This window comes from Numida meleagris, chromosome 3, assembly GCF_002078875.1.
Source record: "Numida meleagris isolate 19003 breed g44 Domestic line chromosome 3, NumMel1.0, whole genome shotgun sequence".
Classification (NCBI taxonomy): Eukaryota; Metazoa; Chordata; class Aves; order Galliformes; family Numididae; genus Numida; species Numida meleagris.
The window spans coordinates 67,904,046-67,926,338 of NC_034411.1; the positions used below are offsets into that span (position 1 = coordinate 67,904,046).

Genomic DNA, 22,293 nt, shown 5'->3' on the forward strand with positions numbered 1-22,293 from the left:
CTTGAAGTGCTTGTCTGCAGGTACACTGGATGCTCCAGTGTTGGGGATGAAGATTTTTAAGTAAGTTTCAGCAGTACTCGTGTTTGTGCTGCTCTCCCTCCCATAAACATGCACCTTCTGCACCCTTTTCCCCATGAGGGCTGTTGCAGACTGACCATCACGTTGAGCACCGTAATTATTTCCCAAGAGCTGGAGGTAAACTGTTGTGATGTGCCATTGCAGGAGAAACACAAACAAGGAATGCTTTGGTGCTATGCTTGTTCCTATAGAAGAAATAATTGGCTCTTCTTTAGAGGAGCAAGTTGGAGGTGAGTGATTAAAATCCCTCTCTGTTGATGTGTTGACATCAGAACTGAGAGTCTGATGCTTCTGCCAACCGCAGCCCAGTTTGGTAAGCATTTCCCTGCTGTCTTCCCATGGATGACCGCAGACCCTGCTCTGCAAGGCAGGCTGGCCTCCGTGCAGCAGATGCTGCAGTGTGGGAAGCACGTAAAGCTGTCAGCTCGTCCTGGTGCCATGCCAGTGCTGTGGTCCTGCCTGGGCAACCTGACAGTGCCAGGCAGAGCCTTCTGGATTGGATCCAGCCATTGCCTTATTAGTATGTACCAGATACACCTGATAGTCTGATACCTTACATTTACTTTGTGAGCAACAACTCGCCTGCTCACTTAACATGTCAGGAACATGCAAGGAAAAGCAGCCTGCTGTGTCCTGCTGCTCCTTGATCTGGGCTGCCCTCCCCTCTGGGCTCTTCAGACTGGGTAGGGAGCAGACCGTAGGCTGGATGAATGCTCCCACCTGCATGCACGCACACCTGGAGTCAAAGATGTTACACACATAGAAACATTCTGTCTGTGCCACAGCTCATCTGGTACGTTGTTTCTGTTGAAAGAAGTGTATGTTCAACATTACAAGCAGGGGTGATTACTCAAGATGCCTGCTCTGATACAGCAGTTTCCTGCAATAATACAGGTGTGTACTTTTAATCACAGTGCTGTCTGATCTTTGGTCAGATCTCTACAGCCACTTAAGTGATAAATATTCTTTTAAACGCTACACTGAAATCAGTATGTGACAAAAAAAAAAAAGAAAACAGGATTTCATTTTCCTCTGCATGGTTATTTGAATGGTGAAAATGAGCAAGATGTGTGTCTCCTCCCTGAGCTGCCTTCTCCACAAGAGAGGATCCCTGCCTTGATGAACCCTCTGTCACTGTGAAGTTTCCTGCTTAATACGCTGCTGCAATCAGTATCTTTCTGTATTACATCAACAGTGCATGAAAGCATAGAGTTGGTACTGTTAATCGGGATCAAACCACTAATTAAAAAAGGAAGCAATTTTACATAGACATATATACATAATATAAAAAATCCAAACTATGTAATGAATCTAGAAATAAAGCTAAGAAAGCAGTGCTCCTTGTGGCGTCAGCTTTAGCATAACCTAATTAACAGAAACCAGGCAGCAATTAAACAGTGATCAAATTCATCTTTATTAAGTCATTATATATAACATCTGTAAGGAAATTGCCTGGAAATATGAAGGTTGAGCATTTTATCCCACAGTATCATGAAACAAAACTAACTGCAAGAAGTGACAGGCGTTTATCACAGGAGCACTGATGCATATGGCAGAGGGAGATATTTCTAACACAAGCCCTTAAAAAGGGTACCATCATTTTGTTTAACCAAAATTCACCTTTAACAACAAACGATACGGTTTTCTGCAAAAAAAAAAAAAATCTCATGCTGCCACATGAACCCCCTGCTACTTCAGTACATCCTGTTTGGGCACCTTCAGGTTTTTCCAGCGTCTCAAAATTACTTTGTATTTTTCGCTCTCAGTCTTGTTAGATACTTTTTTTAAGACTACCCGCATCACTACAGCAGTTCCCGTTTCTTTATCTTCACCTATTAAGAGATCCAGTGTGTCACCAATTTTCACCTGGAAACAGAAAGAGAAGATGAGCAATTGCAAGCATTCTCTGGAGAAAACACATTCCCGCAGTCGGGGCCATGTTAACGCCGCTCCTTTCTTGCCATTTACTCTTCTGAATCTCACGGGGGAGGAGGTGGGAAGGCTAGGCCAGACCCACTACAGATCCATCCTGCCACTCTGTGCTTCTAGGAAAGCCCTGGAAATAAGCAACTAACTGTCTCCTCATGAGCTTCTCTGCCAGGAGTCTTGCTCTTCCTGAATCACAACCGACACCTAACTGTGAAAAAGGCATTGTTCAGCTTTATTACCAAATAAGGTTCCCTGCCCATCTTCTTCTATCAATACAGACACAAAGCAGCCAAATACAAAATTATCCCTCCTTCCTTTAGAACACCTTAAACTGTTGTAAAGAACAGTGCAGGTCAGGGGAACTAAAGCTTCTCTCCTTACTGCCTTTTGACCACAGTAATGCCACCTGGATCCCCCTCGCCTAAAGGGTGGTGTGTAGAGGTGTGCTGGTCAGCATTTGGGTGAGCTCTGTTGTGAAAGAACATGGCCAGCTGGGCCTGCAGCCCTTTGGCTGTGTGTGCGTTGTGTGCTCTCTTACAGATTAAATAACCTTTCCTGGATTACCTCAGTTTCAGTCCCTGTCTATCATCAAACTGTAACCACGTGCCTGCTCCACCGAGACCTCAGATTTAATCACTCCTAAGCCATCAACCTCGTATCTATCATCGCTTCCTTCAGCAACACATAAAGCTCTGTCCTCGCTGCCACCTGCCTTCTCGCCTTCAGCCAGTTTCAATACCACAGGCCTCCCATCCGCCTTAGGGAGCAGCACCTTACCCCAGGAAATCACAGTCACACACACAAAGCTGGAAGCGGTGTGTGGTGGTTAGCAATGCCATTCACCTCTGCAGAGCCATTTAGCAGCTCCTTCTTCTGACCCAAGTAAAAGGAAAGAGAAGAGGTCACGGTTTAGTTATTTTCTTGTATTATATTAAAATATTTAAATGTTAAAGAGTCTTACAGTTCTACTTTTCTTCCATAGTTTTTCTCCATTCAGCCTGAGTTCGTTATTGTAGAATGCATCTTCTACTTTACTGAAGAAAAACAAGGTTTTATTGCATTGACAGTAAGCAGCAGAACAAATGCAACTGTTTATTTGCAAACACACAAGAAAACCATTCGCATGCAAGGCGTATTTCCACAGCTCTAATTTGCACATAAAGGATTACTTATTTTAGGACAGGGCAGACTTAACTGGAAGTAAAGAAGTCTTTCACAGACAGTAAATGAAATACTGCAATGTAGGGTCAAGATCAGACTTACTGATGTAGAATGTACATATACCTGGCTGACCCGGTGTGTCAGATTTACACTTACCCTCATCTGTTTCTACAGCCATTAAATAGCATGTTATTTATTCCCTGTCTCAAATTAGATCTTTCTGCATTACTTAGTACATTTTCTTCATTTTAAATAAATGTTAATTGATAGAAAATGCCCCAAACAAGAACACCCCGGACATCCCAGCTCAAAACAGCTATATAAAAAAACAGTTATTCTAACAATAAAGGGTGTCAAACCTCAGCTGTTAACTACAAACCATTTCTCTCACCAGCAGGTTCTTTTTCATACTTACTTTCTTGCAATGTCTAAGCCAGCTTTCATGACCACGTCATATCGCAGAGACTGCACTACTTTTTCAAGATCTTTGTAATCTTTTACTACGTTGGGGTCATTTTCCAATTCATCTTCCAAATCACTTTCTTGTTCATCTGCCTCCTCCTCCTCCTCCTCCTCCTCCTGTACAGTTTGTCTGTTCCTTTTAGAGCTTTTGCTACTTTTGTTCCGCAGAGAGAGTACTGAGATATACTCTGGAGAAAGTCTTAGTGCGCAGAGTTTTACTGGGGAAAAGCAAAACCATCTTCGGTCATTTATTGTGCTTGCTTGACAGCTACAGAATACGCTTCTTCTCCAAGAGGGAAACAGTTTATTAGAGGGGAATTTCTCCCACAGTCCAACCCAGACATTCAATTTTCTAAACGCAGTGATGGGGAGCCTGAAGCCAGTCATAGTACACCCTAAAATGAAATAAACATCCACAGTTAAAAACAAGCAAATTCTTTGACTTCTGGAAGGATTTCTCCAGGGAGAGCACAACAGTTACAACAGATAGACGGTTATCTAGTTCCCTTGTACAATACCTCACCTAAACACAATGGGCATCTTGATGCGCTTTCTCAAGCACTGCCCATCATTACCGACAGCTGAAGCACCAGATGGGAAGCCAGCACTGAAACCCCCAATGGAATACTCCTTTCCTCTTCTGCAGTTTAATATTAACTGTCTAAACATACCTGTGGCGTTTTGCTCCCTCCATGTGACGCACCATTTGTAAAAGAAGCAGACAGGTAGCTATTTCATAAAAAGCAAAGGGACAGTTACATTTGTTATGACTACTCCTTGGTGAAAGCAACCTGCTCGATACCACAAGTAAAACCCCCAAGAGTTGATGGTTTCTGAGCTTCAGGCTCTGCTCAGACCACACTGCTCCTGACTGAGGGAAGGCTGCAAAGTGCTCCAAATGGGAACAAGCACCACCACAGCACTCAGCAGAAGCAGTATGGCTTTGCACACCGCAACAGGACCAGGGCCAGCAGCAACACGCCCAGGGGTGGGCTGCCTGGTGCTGCTCCTTTAGGGGACCACCCATCAGGTGGGGTGCGCAGGTGGGGGCACTCCTCTAGCCAGATGTGACACTGGCTTTTGTATGGCTGTGTGTGTGTGCATGCAAACACCCGTTTACTGCAGGAGACCAGAGTTTGTTTTCCTGATACCCAAGTGAACTCTGCCGAAATCCGAATGGGATTCCTGTGCAGTGGGCTGCAGTAGGGAAAAGGCTGTGACTACTGGCTGCACAAGAATAACCGCAACCCCCACGGCTCTGCTCTCACTACAGCAATTCAAACTATTAGGCATGTAATTGAAAATTTAGGACGGTGTGACCCTCCCCGAAGACTTAACACCTCTTCTCAGGATGTGGATAAATTCCTAAAAGTTCTCTGAAGCCGCCAGCAACTGCTGTTATTTTTCACTGCCGACTCAAACCCGCTCCGAGGGCCCCGGGCACAGGGGCTGCCGAGGCCCCGAGCCCGCCCGAGGGCCCGCCCCGAGACAAGGGCGGCTCCCGCGCCGCCACCCGCCCCGGGCACGGGGCTGATCTCAGAGCGAAGCTCCCAGCAGCTCAGGCCGCAGACACGGCTTCCAGCGGGCGGCGGCGGCTGCTGCTGCTGCTGCCGCCGCTGCTCAGGCCGGCCCAGCGCGGCCCTCACCTTGGCCCAGGCCCCGCCGCTGACGGCCGTCCTCGGCCGCTGTCCCCGCGGAGGCCGCGCAGCCCAGACCCGGCCGCAGCCCGTCCCGCCGCTGGGGGTCACGGCGGCCTCGCGCTTTCCTCCGCCCCGCGGCCTTGGCGCCGCGCTGCCCCGTTGCGGAGGGAGTCTCTCAGCGGCGCAGGCCGCCGCGGTTACCTGAGTACCCCGGAGCCACAGGCCCGGGCCCGCCGCCGCCGCCGTCCCCGCGCCGCTGCTGGCAGGCCGGAGGCGGGGCCGCCTCAGCCCGCGCTCGGCGCCCTCTGCCGGGGCCCGGCCGGCAGCTGCGGAAAGGCGGGGAGGGGAACTCGGGCCGTCTCTCCTCTGTCTTCCCGCTGGGCCCGCCGGCGCCGGGCGTCAGGGCCTCGGAGGATACCCCGGCTCCGCTGGCTCCTGAGCCGGGAGGAAACTAGGAAACTAAGCTGTGTTCGCCAGAGAGCGGCCCGGCCTCGGCCGTCTGCCACCGCACCCAGGCTGGCGCGAGCTGCGTCCCGTTTGGTGTCATAGGAGCATAGAATATCCCAAGTTGGAAGAGACCCAAACGGCTCCACACAGCACCACCCAAACTCAAACCCGATGTCCAAGAGTGTTGTCCCAGTGCTCCTCGAACTCCAGCATTCAGGGCCATGCCCACTGCCCTGGGCAGCCTGTCCCATGCCCACCGCCCTCTGGCAAAAAGTGTTCCCTGAATGCTTTATTTTTCCTGTGTATATATACATAGTTTTTTTTTTTTATTTTATTTTATTATACTTACACACATACCTCTAATTTTCCCTTTACAAAAACTGCTGAAAGTGCAGAAATAACTTACTAATTTAGGTCCAAGGACTCCTCCTGCCCTGAAACGTCTCCATGTAAAAGATGCTGGATTCTCTCTTCTGTCATTTCCAGAGCTGCTTTCTGCCACCACATGACCAAACCACACGGACCTCAGTGGTAAGGGCCAGAGTGTGTGCTTTCTGCTCCTCTGCCCACATTCCCAAGCCAGGAAATGAGAAATGGAAACCTCTCCCTGGGGAAATACCTACAGCACATATCAAAGTCTCTCACTTCCGATTCGTTTGGAAGCATGACAATCTAATCCCAGTCCCACCATATCCTGGGATTCTCACGTCTTTAGCTTTGTTACTTTCCTTCACACTGCATTTCTCTTTTCACATCTCCACTTCCAGTGGCTGTCCATAATCCCTTCTCTTTGCAGCTCAACCACTAGACCAGGTCCATCTCTCTGCCGTGCCCCACTCACACCTCTTCTGCTGCTTCTGAGTTGCTCAGGCTTTGGGAGATTCTCCATATCCACACCAAATGGGTACAGAGCGCAATCACATCCAACTGGCAGCATCTTGCCCAGATGTGAAGGAAGGGCTGTGCAAGGTTCAGGGTAGTTTTTGCAGATGGAAGAGCACCTCAGCTTTGAATTTCTACTTTAAAATGTCCTTCACCTGACCTGGCAGAACAATCCTCCCTTGGAAAATTATCAGCAAGTATAGCAAGTGTTGAGGCTGTGGGGCTACTGTTGCATGGCAGCCATGCAATTAGCATGGGCATTATATTTGATTGCTTAGTTTTACACCTGCCTAAGTTTTGCCATTAAACTTTTAAAGGAGAGGTGTTTATGTCACGGATATTTTGTAGCAAAGCAATTCCATTGCAAAGTTTTTTCCCCTCCTTGGAAGCCTCACTGTAAAGGAAGCTGCAAATAACTTTGAATGTTCCATTGCTCAGGTTGGTGAGATTCTGACCAGTCTCAGTTGGGAATGCAGCTGTTAGCTTTTTTGTACTTTTCATCCATATATCTTAAAATATACATACATTATTATCAAGGGAAAAAAAAAAGTAAAAGCCACTTTCCTGCATTCATAGTGACATATGAGTCAGAGCAGAAAATGTGTCTCTAAACAGCAGGGATTCCCTGAGCAGAGTTGCTAGCTCCCTGATGGAAAAACAGAACAAAACTAGACCAAAAAAAAAACAAGCAACAACCAATTTGCCATTCACTCCGCTCTTTTCAGAGCTCTTAGAATGTGATTTGACTCATTTTGCTAAAATTAATGTAAACTAAGAGTTACTAAGAGTAAACAAATATGTATTAGTGCCCTTCTAGGTTAGTCTGGCATTATACATCTTTATTGCATCCTCATACTGAAAGGCAAGCTAAAGAACTTGCCAGAAGAGCTTCTGTCTTCTGTGTCTTTCAAATAAGGTGATATAGTAGTCCCTTTCAAATCCAAATTAAGAAACTGTCCAGCACCCTTTCCTGTAGGCCTTACAGTCTTCAGAATGTTAATTGTATTGCTCTCAGGTCTCTCTCCACCCATAGATAAAATGTAGCTTGGCAACCAAGAGCAGACATCATGCATGTGGTTTATCTCCTCATTGCACAACTCCAAACACGACATCACCTCTGTCACACTTGCTCCAATTCCCAGTCCAGCTACACCAACAACTGCTCCAGTCATTTTAGTTAGGAGATATTTCCTGTTACTATTTTGTCTCTGCCATGATGCCAGGCCTTACCAGAGTTATTGTCAGGATCCATTCTGCCCTGGGCTGCAGAGGAACTTCAGCGTCACGCGATCTCCTTGTTATCAGGTTCCTCCACGCTGCAGAGTTAGAAGAGCTGTGAAAGCTCTCATCCTTAAAATTTGTGCTCCAGCTGTGTGGGGTCTTGGCAACTCCCAACCTAGGTTATTAAGTGCATATTTTAATGACCAAAAAGACAAAAATGAAGGTAATATTAATTACTCCTACTTTTATTACATCAAACCGCCATTGTAACCAAAACATTCAGACTGGGTAAAGACCGCAGTGCAGATAGATGTTTCTTCTTCTTTACCGTTAGATGGCAGTGAATAGCTCCCTGACAGCTCCACGAGCTCAGGCCGCACGCTCAGAAGCTTTTGTCAAAAGCATCTTCATTTTGCACACTTCCGTATATATTCTATGGCATTCAGCCATAGGGAGATTAGTCTTATTTTGATATCTCAGAGAGTAAATTCTTGCTAGCATTTGACCTGTATGTTGGAATCTATAATCAAGAAATCCTCCCTGCACTGCTTAGGATTTCTTGTTTCTTTTATTTTCCTGTGAAGTCAGTCAAGTGATAGTAGTAGATGTGCTGATACTCATTGCATCTGAAAATAAAGTCAAGACCACCATACAGCCTTCCTAGCACTGTTAGTAGCTGTAGCTGTACCATTATAGTGCTACATGTGACATGCTAAAATGCTGCTCTACCATTATACAGTGCTCACCTCACCAGATTACTTGTCACTGCAGAATTATCTTCAGTATTACCTGGCTGTAACTACACACCCTGTAAAATACACTGCTTATTTCAAGGTGCACCGAGGAGGTGGCCAGCTGGTGTTCTATGCATATTTATATGGCCTGGGAAAACAGAGTGTCCCCATGTGAGCACCGCCTTTAACTTTGTCCATATTCATTTGAATAATGAGCTGAATCTCCCTGACCGCTAATTCACCCCTTCCAGTATTACATACTGACTGCAGCTGCTTAGACGATCTCTTTTCTTAGTCCACGGTCTGGAGACAATTCCTCTAACTTGCTGATTGCATCCAGTCCATGTCCAAATAATCGTACCACCTCTTTCTCTGAAGCACATCCCTGAAAGCTGATCCTTCCTGCAGAAGAAACTCCTTTTCTGGTCCTTCCACTGCTGCCTTTCCAGTTGGCACACTGTTCTACACATTTGCCCATACCATCTACTGTGCTATTTTTACCGTAAAACATTGTGTTGTTTTTTTTTCTCTATAGGATTTCTTTAATGTCTCCAGATCCTGTGTATGCTGAATCTTGTCTCTGTCTCTCATTACTTACTGACTCTTTACATTGCTATTTCATCTCCTCCAATAGCAATGGTGTTACAAATTTCTGTCATTTTTTTCTTGCAGCCACTGGGTCATCCTGCACACAGAAGCCATTTCTCTTTTACACTAGAATGCCCCATTGAACCATAATCAGAAAGAAAATGAGGGTAAGCAATGCTGACTGCTCTGATCACTACTAAAGAACTGATAGAAGCCATCCTAATAAATCATAGCATGGTGACCCACCTAGACCAGAAATGAATAGACTTCTGGACAGTGAAAATCAGTTTTACATCAGTAGTTAAGTACATGGGAGGAAAAATAGCAGCCTCCTTTAGTTAGCCTGGCATTCAGTCCAGCTATCTACACACTAAAGGCTCCATAGTTCCACTGCTAATTCTTCAACTTCCCGGTTTGGTCAGAGGTTTGCAATGCAAAATGCCTTTCCTCCTTTCCTTGTTTGGTAATAAGATACAATGTCTTTATTTTTGTAGTAAAAGTTAACATACTGGTTTTTAATACAGGCTTGTGGAAATTCATTCATTCTGTAGTGAAGATGGTCATGCTAGCTTTGATTGCAGCTCTAGGATTTATCTAGCTCCTGCTAACAGCAGACGGCAAATGCAAAAAGAAGGAAAAATAATCAGTTAAGCATGTGTTATTTGAAACTTACTTATTAGCCATAACAACTAGAGATTCCATGAACAAACGTTAATTAGTTTGAATTACTTGTTTACTTCTGTTCTCTCTGTATTCTTCTCAGATTAATGGCTTCACTACTTAGAATGTAATGTTTTCTTCTCTAATTGATAGCAACTAATTCAAGATATACACACACAACTTTAATATAATTATTTTCCAGTGAGGGATTTTAGATTGTTCCTCTGTGTACAGTTAAAGTGTTTATTTTTTGTTTGTTTGTTTTTAATGTTTTATGTTGAGTTTGCTTTTAAAAGCAGAAAAAAGGCTGTTCAAAGTACTTCACATTTCATTGTGACTCAGGGACGTTACCTTCAGTAGCATGTATAAGCAGAACTCCATCAGGAAAGAGAAATGTATCCGTAGGCTTCAATACACCTTTGATATATATATATCATAAAATAAATAATATAAATAAAGGTGCATTAGGGATGGATGAAATGTCAGAATAATAATATTGTTTGGAGTCAAGGATGTCTCGTCCAGTGTTCAGGTCCAGGGGTATGAAGAGAAAGTGTGAATTACACAGTAGGAAAATCTATCTTCCATGAAAGTGTGTCATTGCAATATTTTCCACTTAAACTCTGGATGTTCTCACTGACAAGTGTCCAGTCCTTCTTTGCACCTTGACTAATACATTGCAGTAAAGAGTTCCCTATCTAAAAGAGAGATACCTGAAGTCTTAACACGATCCATGATTCAGCTGTCCATCTTTTCAAATCCCCATCTGGTCCCTTTTTCTGGGACCATGGAAATGGAAAGAAGAGCTGATCTGGCTTCTATATCTTATTAATTTATGCATCTTTTAATCATATTCATTCTTGTTTTGTCTTCTAAAATAAACAGCTCCAGCCTGTTCATCAGAGTTTTCCATGCTACCTATTATTCTCCTCACCTTGTTACCTCTGCCTGTCCCATACCCGAACTAGGTATTACCCAGAAAAGGTTGCAAAAGAACAAGTCTTTTAAGGTGCCATGCAGTTGGACTATCTCTGTCATGTGCAGGAGTGAATTCTGAAATTAAATACTCCGTAAGGCAGCTCTTTACAAAGATAAAAAATAACCAGACAATAATAAACAAAAAAGAGAAATAGAATAGTACTAAATTCAAATGGCAAGATAAAGATTTTCAACACTTCTCAAGAAAAGATAAAGATTTCCACTATTATCAGAAAAAAAAAATCTTGGTAAGCAGGGCTAAAAAGATAGATCTTGAAACATGTCACAAATATGTTGTTTCTCTTCATCATCTCTCAAGAGTTTCCAGGAAGACTCACTCAGAAGTAGATGGCTTCTGTGAGAACAATCCTTCCCACTCTCAATGCAAGGTGCTTGATATGTTTTTAACTGGTAAAATCTGCGTGTTTTACCACAGTGACACGAGAAACTGTCACTTCAAATTTGCAGAAGAGACAGCTGTAAGAGACATTTTCTGTTTGGCAAAGAAACAGGGGACCTATGGACTGTGGAATACCCTTCACTGAATTTTTCTGAGAATTATGTTTAAACTTACCTCAAATCAGAAAATGGAGGAAAAGACTTTTGCTCCATGTCTTTAGGCCTGTTATCTGACATTATGCCTCACGAGTTCAAGAAAAGCCCTGGCTTGGTTTTTTCCCTTACTTAGCAACATGATACCAAACTATTCCTGGGCATGATTCAGGGATTGGCTTGGGCCATGGATAACTGCCTTACAACAGGCAGTTTAGATTTAGCAGCTCTTTTCTGGGGCCTAGGAAAGTTTAGTCATCTGTATGTGGCTAGACATGTCAGTTGGCCTGAAGGCCAAAGAACAGGCGCAACTTCTGTTTAATTTGTTTGTGCTGATGTCACCCAAGAATTTATCTGACTTAGAAAGGTGTGCTTTCAAGCAGACCTGAATCCACACTCTGCTGTGCAAACTGACCTGGAAATCAAAAGATCCATTGGTATTAGGACAGCTATTGTTAAACATCTATTGTTGAAAATATTTCTAGAATGACAATATCACTTCTGGTCAACGTTTCAGACTTCCAGGGCTGAAAATCATAGATCCATAACAGTACATCTCTAATTAAGCAGCCTGACTCTGTTTTTCTGTTTGTTTGTTTGTTTGTTTTTTGCCTCAGTTTGGCATAGGAGAGAAAGCAAGCTGGAATCCTGTTACAGTGATGGTTTGGATCATGGCAGTAAGGCCCGTTTATGAAGACATATACAGCTGAGTCCAACTATCAGTTAATACCAAGTGGAGATTTACAATTCCATTAGCCTTGTCTTCCATTAAAAGCTCTACTAACAACAACAACAAAAAGACTGTAAACCCTCAAATGGAAGAGAGAATGTAATCCTCAAAATATATTCCAAGTGCTGAAATCAAGATGTGCGTCTAACAGCATTGTTCAGATGTATAAAATCAGTTTCAACCAGCCAGAATTTCAGTCTTGTTCTGCTATGCTAGTGAAGGTGCATTTGTAAAGAAGGATGCTTCAAAAGAGCTGGGAAGTTCTGATTATGTGGCTGGAGCTCTGATGCTCTGGCAAGATAGGTCTTACCCACTAAACCAGCAGCAAGAAGAGAGCCAGCCTAGCTAATGAAAATATAGTGTTCTTATATGTTAGTAAATATTGAGTTTCTCAAGGCAAAATCCAGCAAAAATGGAAAGAAACCTACCACCAGAGGATGTCAGCATAGATCAGCATAAGCCGGCTAGACAGTGCACACTGGGAAGCTGCATTTCGCTCTTCAAAGTTCTCGTTTGTAAAACGATCAGGATCTAACATATAAATACGTGTGCTTGCAGTTGGGAATTAAGTAAAATAGTGTAGTTATGACCCAGGTGACTACTGAGAGCTGCAGAACGCTCTGGCATGAGCTTAAAATGGTTGAAGCGCCTGGGATGTGCCATAGTGTGTAGAAAGTTTCCATCTATATACAGCCAAGGAGAGTGAAGAGCCGCTTGGGAGCACAGGATCCAGTGATTCTCCTTGGCAACTGATGCTCCTAAAATATTTAAGATTAAATGGATCAAGATTGGAAGACAAAGGCAAGAGTAAATTAATGGCTATGTCAAAATTAGTTCTCATGAATTCTGTTCAGTGCTCTGACTACACTTATTTTGCTAAAGCTTGTCCAGACTAAATGCATCACTTATAAGTTTCAGAGACTACCTCTCTATCTCCTTTCACAGATGACTGTTGTTTATTGCCAGCCATTTCAGCGGATCCCGTATGCTAATGTCTTATGCAAAGTAGCGCAAGTTTTGCTTCTGATCACTAGATTGAAAATGATGTCTATCACAAAGTTGAATCAACTTAAAAATCACCAGCAGAATATGCAAATTAACTTCTATTCAACCCAAAAGATTGAAGTAGTTTTAGCCCTTCTCTTCATTATGCTTTCTCATCAAATATTACATATTTAACTAGGAGAGATGCTGAGTGCTCAGAAAAATGAGCATTTAAAAATGATACCCAACAATGTACCTCAGCATCATGAAACCTCTTAAAACACACAGTTAGCAGAGTGCGTTTCGAGAGAGCACGTCACCTCTTCTGAGGAAAAAAAAAAGATCAGAAGTGCCTACTGGCCACCAGATAGCAGTACTTCACTTTGTACAGTTCTAAACTCAATTACAGTATTTCTCATCTCTGTAGAAATAGCCATATATTGTGTCCTAGAGTCTTGGTCAGATCAATCTTTAACAGAATTCATTAGAGAGTTCGGCTGAAAAAAGTAAAGGTCTGCAGATGATTTACGTGTTCCAGAGGAATCGAGGGTATTGCAGGTTTCCTGAATGGGGGAGGCTGGTTGTAGAAATAGGTAGGCACTGCAATGTTTGTTCCCAGTTATGAAAATCGTGCACTTAAATATTTTCAGTGCTTCTTCCTCTTCCCTGCTGCCAACATATCTCCTTATTTGCCATTAGTATTTCAGGAATATTTCAGAAAGGCATGATTTTTGGCCTCAGAACATAACCTTTACATAGTTACATTATTTCAGTAATTTATCATTTCTGCCAAATATGTTAAAACCATCTGCACTTTTCTTTTCTTAAAAGACTGTTTAAGGAATAGTTTTTACAACATTTTTAGCAAGAAGAAATATCCCCATTTCCACTGTAACTTGTTAAAATGCCAGAAGTGCGATATACTATATAATGATAATTAGCAGTGATATAACGCTCTCTAAGTTCATGTCACCTTACAAGACATTTGCACCAACCTCACTTTTTATAGACACAGTTCCATACCTCAGGTAAATGCACTGGGTAGAGAGAATGGGAAAGGCTGTCCGGTTGCTATTCCATCATTCCCATCCGCCTCAGCTTTGACTTTAAAGTGTCTCAGCTGCTGCTGTAACCCTAGGGGATCATGCAACAGCTGTATCACTGCTTTTTCTCCCCTAAAAGGTGGAAGAGGTTATAAAGGAAATTGTCTGTCTGCTTTATGCTGGAATAGTCCTCGGTGCGGCTTTTGGAGAGCCCTAGCAAGATTACATTCCTTTGGCATCTCTTGCAGTGGCAGAATGGGGATCTGGTGTCAGAACAGACTAAGCCCTCGCTTCATTGCTGTGATTCACGTGACTGCTCCCACAGGGGATTCATATCTCTGTAATCATGAAAACCCAACTTCTCATCACCAGCTTTAAGCAGACAACCAGCAAACACTCAGAAACATAAGATCCACAGTTTCAAAGATCGGTGTAGACTGTGCCTCTAATAGTAAGGAACTGGAGCCAGAATAAGTTCAGAGATTTTAAAAATAAACACACACCAAAACCAGGGAAACATTACCTCAGGAGTGCTTCAGGCTCCGTGTAACACTCCAAAGGTCTTTCGTCTTGGTATTGGAGTAAGGATTGCATCTTCAGTGTCACAGCCTGCATACTGCCTCTATTCCTGCAAAACCAAAGTAGCAATATATATTTAAAGTCAGGCATTCTGAAACAATTATGTGGGACTGACTTTAGAATTATGTATTTTCAGCTAATACAGGGCCAGCGTCTGGTTCTGGGGTGCATCCACCTGCATTTCCTGTGCCTCGAGACCAAGTTCTGGCAATGCCCTGGAAAGCTCCTGAAGAGCAGTCGTGGCCCTGGAGGCAGCGAATGAGTCACGTAGCGCTAAGCATGGATGGCTCCTTCTCACGCTCTTAGTTCTGGGATAAATGTGAAAACAGCCATTGCGAAATCTATTGATTAGTCTGAACTAAGGAGAACTCAACATCTTCCTCTTCTTTTAGACAGAGCTAATGATTTGTTTCACAATAAGATCAGCACATCAGTGCCTTTTTGTTGATGTTGTTGTTCATAAGACGAACAGAGTTTGTGCTAGTTTGTCTGCACCCTGAAATACCTGACTGGCTCAGAGAGGCAGAACCTTTCTGGGAGTATTCACAATATAGCTACAGTGTTTACTGCGCTAGAAGCTAGAACCTTACGTACAGGTTACAACTGGAAGAACCTCCTGTTCCACTTGTTACACAGGCCTCCTGCTCTTTAAGAAATAATGATAATAATAAAATATTTAGATCCAAAGAGCGTCTGAAACTGCAAGCTGTGGTCTGAAGCCTGAGCACTGCTGGGAAGGTGCTCACCTAACAGCCAGGGGAAAGGTGGGGCCTCAGCTCCTCAGCCCTTCACCCCCTGTTCCTACCATCTGGAAATACAGCTGTCTTTGCCTGTCGTTCCCGCAGCTATGAGCTGAGTTTTTAAATAAAAAGCCTGATGTTCTGGGGGAACTGGGATTGTTCAGTCTGGCGGAGAGAAAAGAGACCTTATAACTCTCTACAACTCCCTGGAAGGAGGTTGTGGTGAGGTGGGTGTTGGCTTCTCCTGCGTAGCGATAGGACTAGAGGGAATGGCCTCAAGTTGCACCAGGGGAGGTTCAGGATGGATATTAGGAAACATTTATTCTCAGAAGGAATCGTGAGGCACTGGCACAGGCTGCCCAGGGAGGTGGTGGAATCAATATCTCTGAAGGCATTCAAGAAACGTGTAGATGTGGCACTGAGGGACGTGGTTAGTGGGCATGGTGGGAATGGATGGGCTTGTGCCTGGACTAGATGATCTTAGAGGTCTTTTCCAGCCTTAATGATTCAGTGATTCCATGATTTTCATAAGCAGAATTTATCTCGAGTAACTGCAACTGAACCCGTGTCACTGTGTGCTGAACCCCCTCAAGCGCCAGAGCACGAAGTTGGCACAAGACGAAGGCGCAGACCTTCTATGTGCAGCATCCACAGCGGGGGAAGCACAACTCTCCCCCGCCACCGGACCTCGGCCGGGACGGTGGTGCCGCCCGTGCCCCGCGGCGGGTGCGGGAGCCGGGCCCGGGGGGCGGGGGCAGAGGTGCGGGGAGGGGGCGGGGAAGGCGGTGGCGGCGGGGCGTCACGGCAGCCCTCGCTGCCATAAAAAGCCCGGGCGCGGCTCCCCTGTTTCGTTCGGCGTCGCAGCGGTTGGATCAGCAGCGGTATCGGCGCGGCCCGCAGCGGGACAGCAGCAGACGGGCATGGGGACGGCCGTGGGGACAGCGCTGGCGGCGCGGCTCGGCTTGGGGCTCCTGCTCCTGGCGCTTCTCCTACCCACGCAGGTGAGCCCCGCTGCGAGAGACGGGAGCGCGGCCCCGCCGGGACCCTCCCGGGGGGAGAGAGGGCCGAGGTTCTCCTCCGGCAAAGCCTGCGGGGCGGGGGCCGCCATCTCGCCGCCCGGCGCCTTTGCTCCGGGGGGAGCTCGGGCGGGGAGGGGCTGCTCGGTGCCGGGCGGGTGGGCTCGATGCCGCGAGGTGAGGTTGGCTCTCGCCTCTTTGTCTGCGGGATCCTCGAGGGAGCGGCGCGGAGCGGCGGTGCGGGCGCTTCGCCTCTGCGCTGTGCCGCGTGGCGGAGGAGCGTTGATTCCCCGCTGAAAAGAAGAGGAATAACCCCTCGAGTGAAGCCGGGCGGCCCCAGTGAACGAATGAGACTTGAAGCCGGAGGGCGGCCAGTCCCGCTGGTGTGAACCCCCCTGGTGCGGGTGGGGCGTCCCGGCGCTGGGAGCACGGCGGGGTGGGCTGCCCGGGGCTGGCGTGGGCATCGCCGCCGTGCCGGACGGGCTCCGCCGGCTGGGGTGGGGCGGCAGCGCGGTGCTGCTGCACGCTGCGTGGACGCGTTCCTCAGACCTCCCCGTGAAAAGGGCCCATAACGCCTCACGGTACAAACACGCATCGAGGAGCTTTCTAGGGGCTGTTTTAAATACCCTTGCGCCTTTGTTTGGGAGGAAAAATTTCCTCCCTTTTCCATTGCCCTCAGTAGGGCAGGATCAGACTGTATGGGTGCCCATGTCTGTAAGGGGAAGGTAGGAAACTTTGTCTGGGGTCCCCTCTGCCATTGTAGGGTCTCTGAGCCCTCCCATCACGCACCCACCCGGAGTCGGTTCTTTGTGCCCACACCCAAGGTAACTTAAAAAAAAAAGTATGCATCTCTGTGGGAGACAGGGAAGGAAGAGAGTGTGTGAAGACTGAAAAAACTCTTGGGTGGGTTAGGTCTTATCTCCTAACCAGTTTGTAGGGTATTAACTCTGCAGTTCTGTATTGATCACTTACTGACTGGTTTCAACAGAAACTTCACTGCTTTTTCTTTTTTAAAGTTCTGCAGTCTTGAATTGCTTCCAGTATGTTCCTGCTTGCCAAAAATTTTAACTACCAGGGGCTTCATACTAGCCTGATATCTTTCTGTGGTGTGCTTTTACTCAGAGAATGCTCAAGGGATACAGTCATGCAAGTTTCAAATGAATTTAACATTGATTTAATAGCTTCAGCATTGAGGTATGACATATATCACTTCTGTTAAAGGCAGTAATGTTCTCAGCAACCCTGGAAATACAAGACAATAAAGACTTCTTTTATGGAGAGTGCTACTTACTAAAGTAGTTGCTCTTTAAAGAAAAAATAAATATGTTTTTACTTCAGCAAACCTTACTCAGTATACCAGCAGTATCTAGTGTAACGCAGGTTTGCTGGCACAGAACTACAGCCCAGCTCGCTGAACTGTGCATTTTTTCCCCTCCCCCTTGTGATTCTTACCTTTGTTTTCCACCCTCATGTATTGCGCATCTTCCACTAGAAGGGAAGAACAGCTTCAAAGCTTAGCTTTGAAAGTTTTCCCATGTGTGTAGGGTATAGCTTGATGCTGAAGTTCCATGTGGTGCAAATTTCTACTTACAGAGTTATGAGTGGGGATTTTATTTCTATTGTTCTTTGTCAACAGCTTTTCTATTTGCTAGTGTTATATGGACTTTCCACTGCACTTCTTATTGTCTGTGCTAGCATGCCAGTAGGTTTTGATTTAACCAGAATAATTCCATTAAGTTCTGCAGTTCAGTACTACCATAGCATTTCAGCCTCCTCTCTGTTATCTTGCGAAGTCCATTTAAATAGGCTTCATCATTCCTTCAAAAGAATCCAAAAGACCAACGGGCTTCTGATTTTATTTTTTAGAGAGCAAAAAAAAAAATCACTTTCCATTAACTTTTTCTACCCACATTCTAGATCTACTGTGATCCTAATGGAACAAGTCCAACACCTTCAAACAATTCTTCAGCAAGTTCTACTTTGCCAGCTGCCGTAAATTCACTGAACAGTACCACCGTTCACGGACATGGAAATGCCCTTCACTCCGCCACGAGCCTCCTTTTCATTCTCTCAGTTTCTCTTCTGTATTTTTGCTGTTAAGAGAAGGGCAGGGAAATGGCTACCACTCCCCACCCGTTTCCTGAACCATCTGAGATGGCTAGATCTTTGACCTAGCATGAAAAAGAATCAGTCCAAACTCTGCATCAAATCAGCTTGGTTCCACTCCATACTGTAACTAGTAACAGAGAAGCACCCCCCACTGTTCTGACTTTCCAAAGCTGACCAATGTGAAAAGGATCTGATCATCTTCGGCGTGGAGGTGAAACAATGCGCTCTTTCAGCAAACAAATTTGAAATTGATGTAAAGATGGAAGCAAAAAGAAACAGTATTGACGCCCCTTGATTTAAAGCTGAGAAGAAATACAGCGCTCACAATAAGGATGGATGATAACATTCCACCAAGACAGAAGGCTAGAGACTTTATCTACAGCTTAGAACGATACTTTGAAGAGGTTTTTACCTGCCATTTAAATTCAATAAAGTCAGAGCTCCTAGAACCACTAGGAAACAAAAGCTCAAATGGTTCTGTTTCTCACACAGTCCATACAGTTATAATCTACAGTTGGTAGGAATGTGTGCAAGATATGCAAAGCGAAAGTGAGAGCGGTTTCTTCTAGATTTAATTTGTATGAAACTGCTACAAGGCTTAAAATAGAATACCACATTTTGTAAGAATCCTCTTGTTTAACTTCAGAATCCTAACCAAATGGCTAGTCAGACAGGGCTAGTTCTGAAACTATTAAAAACGATCAGTTTTCCTAAGGGTTGAATTACTTACCACAGGGATTTGGTTTTGACATTTTATTTAAATTGTTTGCATATTGAACCTTATGTGCCAGAGTAAGGAGGTGTGGAAGCATGGGGAAACGTACCAGGAGCTTTTTGTTAATGAAGTTCAGACAAAGAAGTGAAGGGTTTGATAAGCATCTCCTCTTTTCCCTGTTGCTCCTCCCAAGTTCTACAAGTTGTACAAGTTTTTTTTTTTTTTTTGCTCCTGGAACTTTCCTTAATTATGAAGGATTTATAGAATCTCTTGAGTAATGTTTTAGTGCTGCTTTTTTTTTTTTTTTTTTGGCACAAGGTGAATAACTTACTGTTTGTTTTGAAGAGTTTTAATTGTGATGATTTACCTTAAACATGGGCTGATATTTGTGGTGGGGAGAGGAATGGGAAGAGGAGGGGGGTGGGGAAAAAGCAAAAAAAAAAATAAGACATTAAATAATCAGATGTTTGGAATATGAAGACTAGTATCTTAATTTAATCAGTCAATTTAAAAGTGACCTTTGTAAATATTTTTTAAAACCTTTCTGAATCAAAATTGCTACACTTGCACAGATTGTTTCTGTGTCAGTCAACATTTCGCATCTGATACTTGATCAAAGCAAGCTTTGAGGAAGCTCAACTACGTAATGATAATACCTTCTAAGGAGGGGGTGGGGGAAAGGATGATGAACTTATGAGAATATATGATCATATCACTCTGTATAGATACATATCTCGGTATAAGGTCATGTTAAACAGAAATGGCTTTCTAAATATTTTTAAATCAATGTGTTTCAGTTATATTACCACCAATCCATAATATCATATATTAATTACAAACTAACACAAATTTATGTCAGTGAGTTATACATGGATGTTCCTTTACGCTTATCATTTGTATCGAGTAAAATGTTAATGATTGTATTCTTGTGTTTGTGTAATTATGCTTTGACTTACTAGCTACTGATTTTTTTCATTGGAGGGAAAAGCATGTAAATAAAACAGTGGAAAAGCAATGCATTCTATATGCACTTCCAGACACCACAGAAACTTGTAACTGCGTAAAATGAACGAGCTGTTAAGTGAGACAGTGTACGTGATTAAAAACCTCGAGGTCTAGAAATGCTGAAGTGTGCTTAGTTTTATTCCTCTCTGCAAGGTTTAGTGATACTGCAAGCCTGGATTCTGCTCTGAAAGCAATGAGAGAGATTCTGTTAACATTTCTTGTAATGAGTAAGTTTTCCATGTTTATTACAGCCTCCCTTCTCCAGTAGTATGCATTCATTTTAGGCAAACGGTGCTTGAACAGAGTTTTCCTTTGTTTCTTGGGGCAGTGAGTTGTTTCCCTTATACCAGCTAAAGTTGTTTTTCAGCTTGTGGTTATAGAGTATATGAATTAATTTCTTCAGGTTTCTGCTTCCCACACGCTACATTAATATAATAAGAATATCCTTATATTGCAAACTTCACCAAGCTTGAAGAAGATAAAGGCTAAAGGTAGGAATGTGTGTTGCTGAAGAACAAAAACAACTGAATCAGAACTCAAAGCCAAGAATTTACAGTTCATGACATTCCCCAATTGTCTTTGTGTTTTGTGGGGTTTTTTTTTCTTTTCAGGTATGCCCCTTCCTAATAGCCTTTTATTCATGCTGATTGTATTTACTCCCTAGACATGCAGCAATGCATTTAAGAGTGCCCAGCTACTTGGAGAATCTGCACAACAATCTGCACTTTTTCAGTGGGAAAGAGGCCCCAGAGAGGCCTCCGGATCTCAGGAGGCAGCGCAGAGTGCAGCCCTTTGATTGTGTTCCTTTACTTTTCCAGTAGGCTGAACAAACCCAAGAAGCAGAATGGGTTTATCAAAGCTCACCATTTGAGCATATCTTGGGATCTGTGGGGACTGTCGGAGTGCATTGTTCTCTTGCATTGTTCTCTTACGTAGCCTTTCTCTGAATGCTCAGAAGATAAAGCATTGCACTGACTGCTATCTGACTGCGTATCTTTCTTGGTAAAGCAGCAAACTGAAAATACAAGTATTCCAAAAACTGAGAACCAAAAAAATGCTGAAGCAACAGGCCTCTGTTCTATGGTGTATCAGTAAAATGGATGAAACAGAGGAATATGCTTGGAGCAAAGTGTTTGCTAAATTCTTAAATGAAATGGCTGGATCAATTTGTGGCATGCTTCAAGAAAAAAAAGAGGACAGATTGCTTTTTAGAAGCATTTAAGCATATTTAGGCTCTTTTGAGTTTTCACTAGATCAGATGAGTGACTTAGAAAAATGATTGGGTAACCTTTGTTCTGTTACATTCCATCACAGAACAATGGAATCACTGATGGAGAAATCCACTCAGAGAAAGAGAACATGATGGATTTAATTAATGAAATGGGAGGGAAGGGAGGACAATAGAGCCCATGTCCTTCACGACTCTCCTATTTTTTTTAGAATGACACCTATAGTAAGTGGGACCAGCTCTTACCTATCTTACCTATGCTTGTCTTTCATTAATTTGTCCAGCTGGAGCGTGTCTGGATAATGTATGTTGCAATGACTGAAACAATTCTGCTTCTGTTTGATGCATGGCACTGCTTGTGTTGTAAGCATATGCTAGCCACATATGTCCCAAATAAAATATAGTGTTATTATTTGAACAAAATTACCTGACATGAGCAGTTAAACTTATGTGTGGCCTACTGTTTCTTCCTTCTCAGCATATATTCTGAACAGCCCTTTTTTCAGCTGGTTTAGAAATCTGCAGGGACTTTGAATGCATTCAGAGATGATCTCTACAAGGTGAAATATTCTGGGCCACATCCAGCACTGTTATACCCATAAGCTTCTTCAGTAGCGTCCTTGCTTTCATCAAGATGAAATGGTTTGGCTTGAGCCTTTCTCCACATGTGATAAGGCAGCGTGCATGGTGCTGTGGTATGCTGCAAAGGGTGGCCCACCTTGGTCCATGTAGAGATGTGACATTAGCAGCTCAATAAATGACTTTTTGAATGAACGTGGTATTGTTTTGTCAAGATATTCCCAGCTTTTAGC

The 22,293-nt window shown here is 44.0% G+C and overlaps 2 protein-coding genes across 3 annotated transcripts; one reads left to right on the top strand and one right to left on the bottom strand.

Moving 5' to 3' along the window:
- C3H6orf203 (chromosome 3 C6orf203 homolog) lies at positions 1,469 to 5,594 on the bottom strand. 2 transcript variants are annotated; one of them, XM_021391116.1, is made up of 4 exons: positions 5,472 to 5,594; positions 3,584 to 4,025; positions 2,969 to 3,041; positions 1,469 to 1,944 (listed from the first exon to the last, which is right to left on the bottom strand). In XM_021391116.1, exons 2-4 carry the CDS (start codon positions 4,015 to 4,017, stop codon positions 1,768 to 1,770), a joined length of 684 nt encoding a protein of 227 aa, XP_021246791.1. In that variant the 5' UTR covers positions 4,018 to 4,025; positions 5,472 to 5,594; the 3' UTR covers positions 1,469 to 1,767. The 2 variants fall into 2 exon arrangements, with proteins under 2 accessions (XP_021246791.1, XP_021246793.1); XM_021391118.1 differs by lacking the exon at positions 5,472 to 5,594 and adding an exon at positions 5,277 to 5,434.
- Positions 16,249 to 20,373, top strand: CD24 (CD24 molecule). The gene is made up of 2 exons (XM_021391692.1): positions 16,249 to 16,409; positions 18,342 to 20,373. Exons 1-2 carry the CDS (start codon positions 16,329 to 16,331, stop codon positions 18,522 to 18,524), a joined length of 264 nt encoding a protein of 87 aa, XP_021247367.1. The 5' UTR covers positions 16,249 to 16,328; the 3' UTR covers positions 18,525 to 20,373.

Excerpts from the sequence above, each read along its gene's own strand:
- C3H6orf203 (XM_021391116.1), bottom strand. The coding sequence starts at position 4,017 with ATGACTGGCTTCAGGCTCCCCATCACTGCGTTTAGAAAATTGAATGTC. Across the intron at positions 3,042-3,583 it reads GGCTTAGACATTGCAAGAAA|TAAAGTAGAAGATGCATTCT; the intron begins GTAAGTATGAAA and ends GTTTTTCTTCAG. Across the intron at positions 1,945-2,968 it reads TATGGAAGAAAAGTAGAACT|GTGAAAATTGGTGACACACT; the intron begins GTAAGACTCTTT and ends TTCTGTTTCCAG.
- CD24 (XM_021391692.1), top strand. The coding sequence starts at position 16,329 with ATGGGGACGGCCGTGGGGACAGCGCTGGCGGCGCGGCTCGGCTTGGGG. Across the intron at positions 16,410-18,341 it reads CGCTTCTCCTACCCACGCAG|ATCTACTGTGATCCTAATGG; the intron begins GTGAGCCCCGCT and ends CCCACATTCTAG.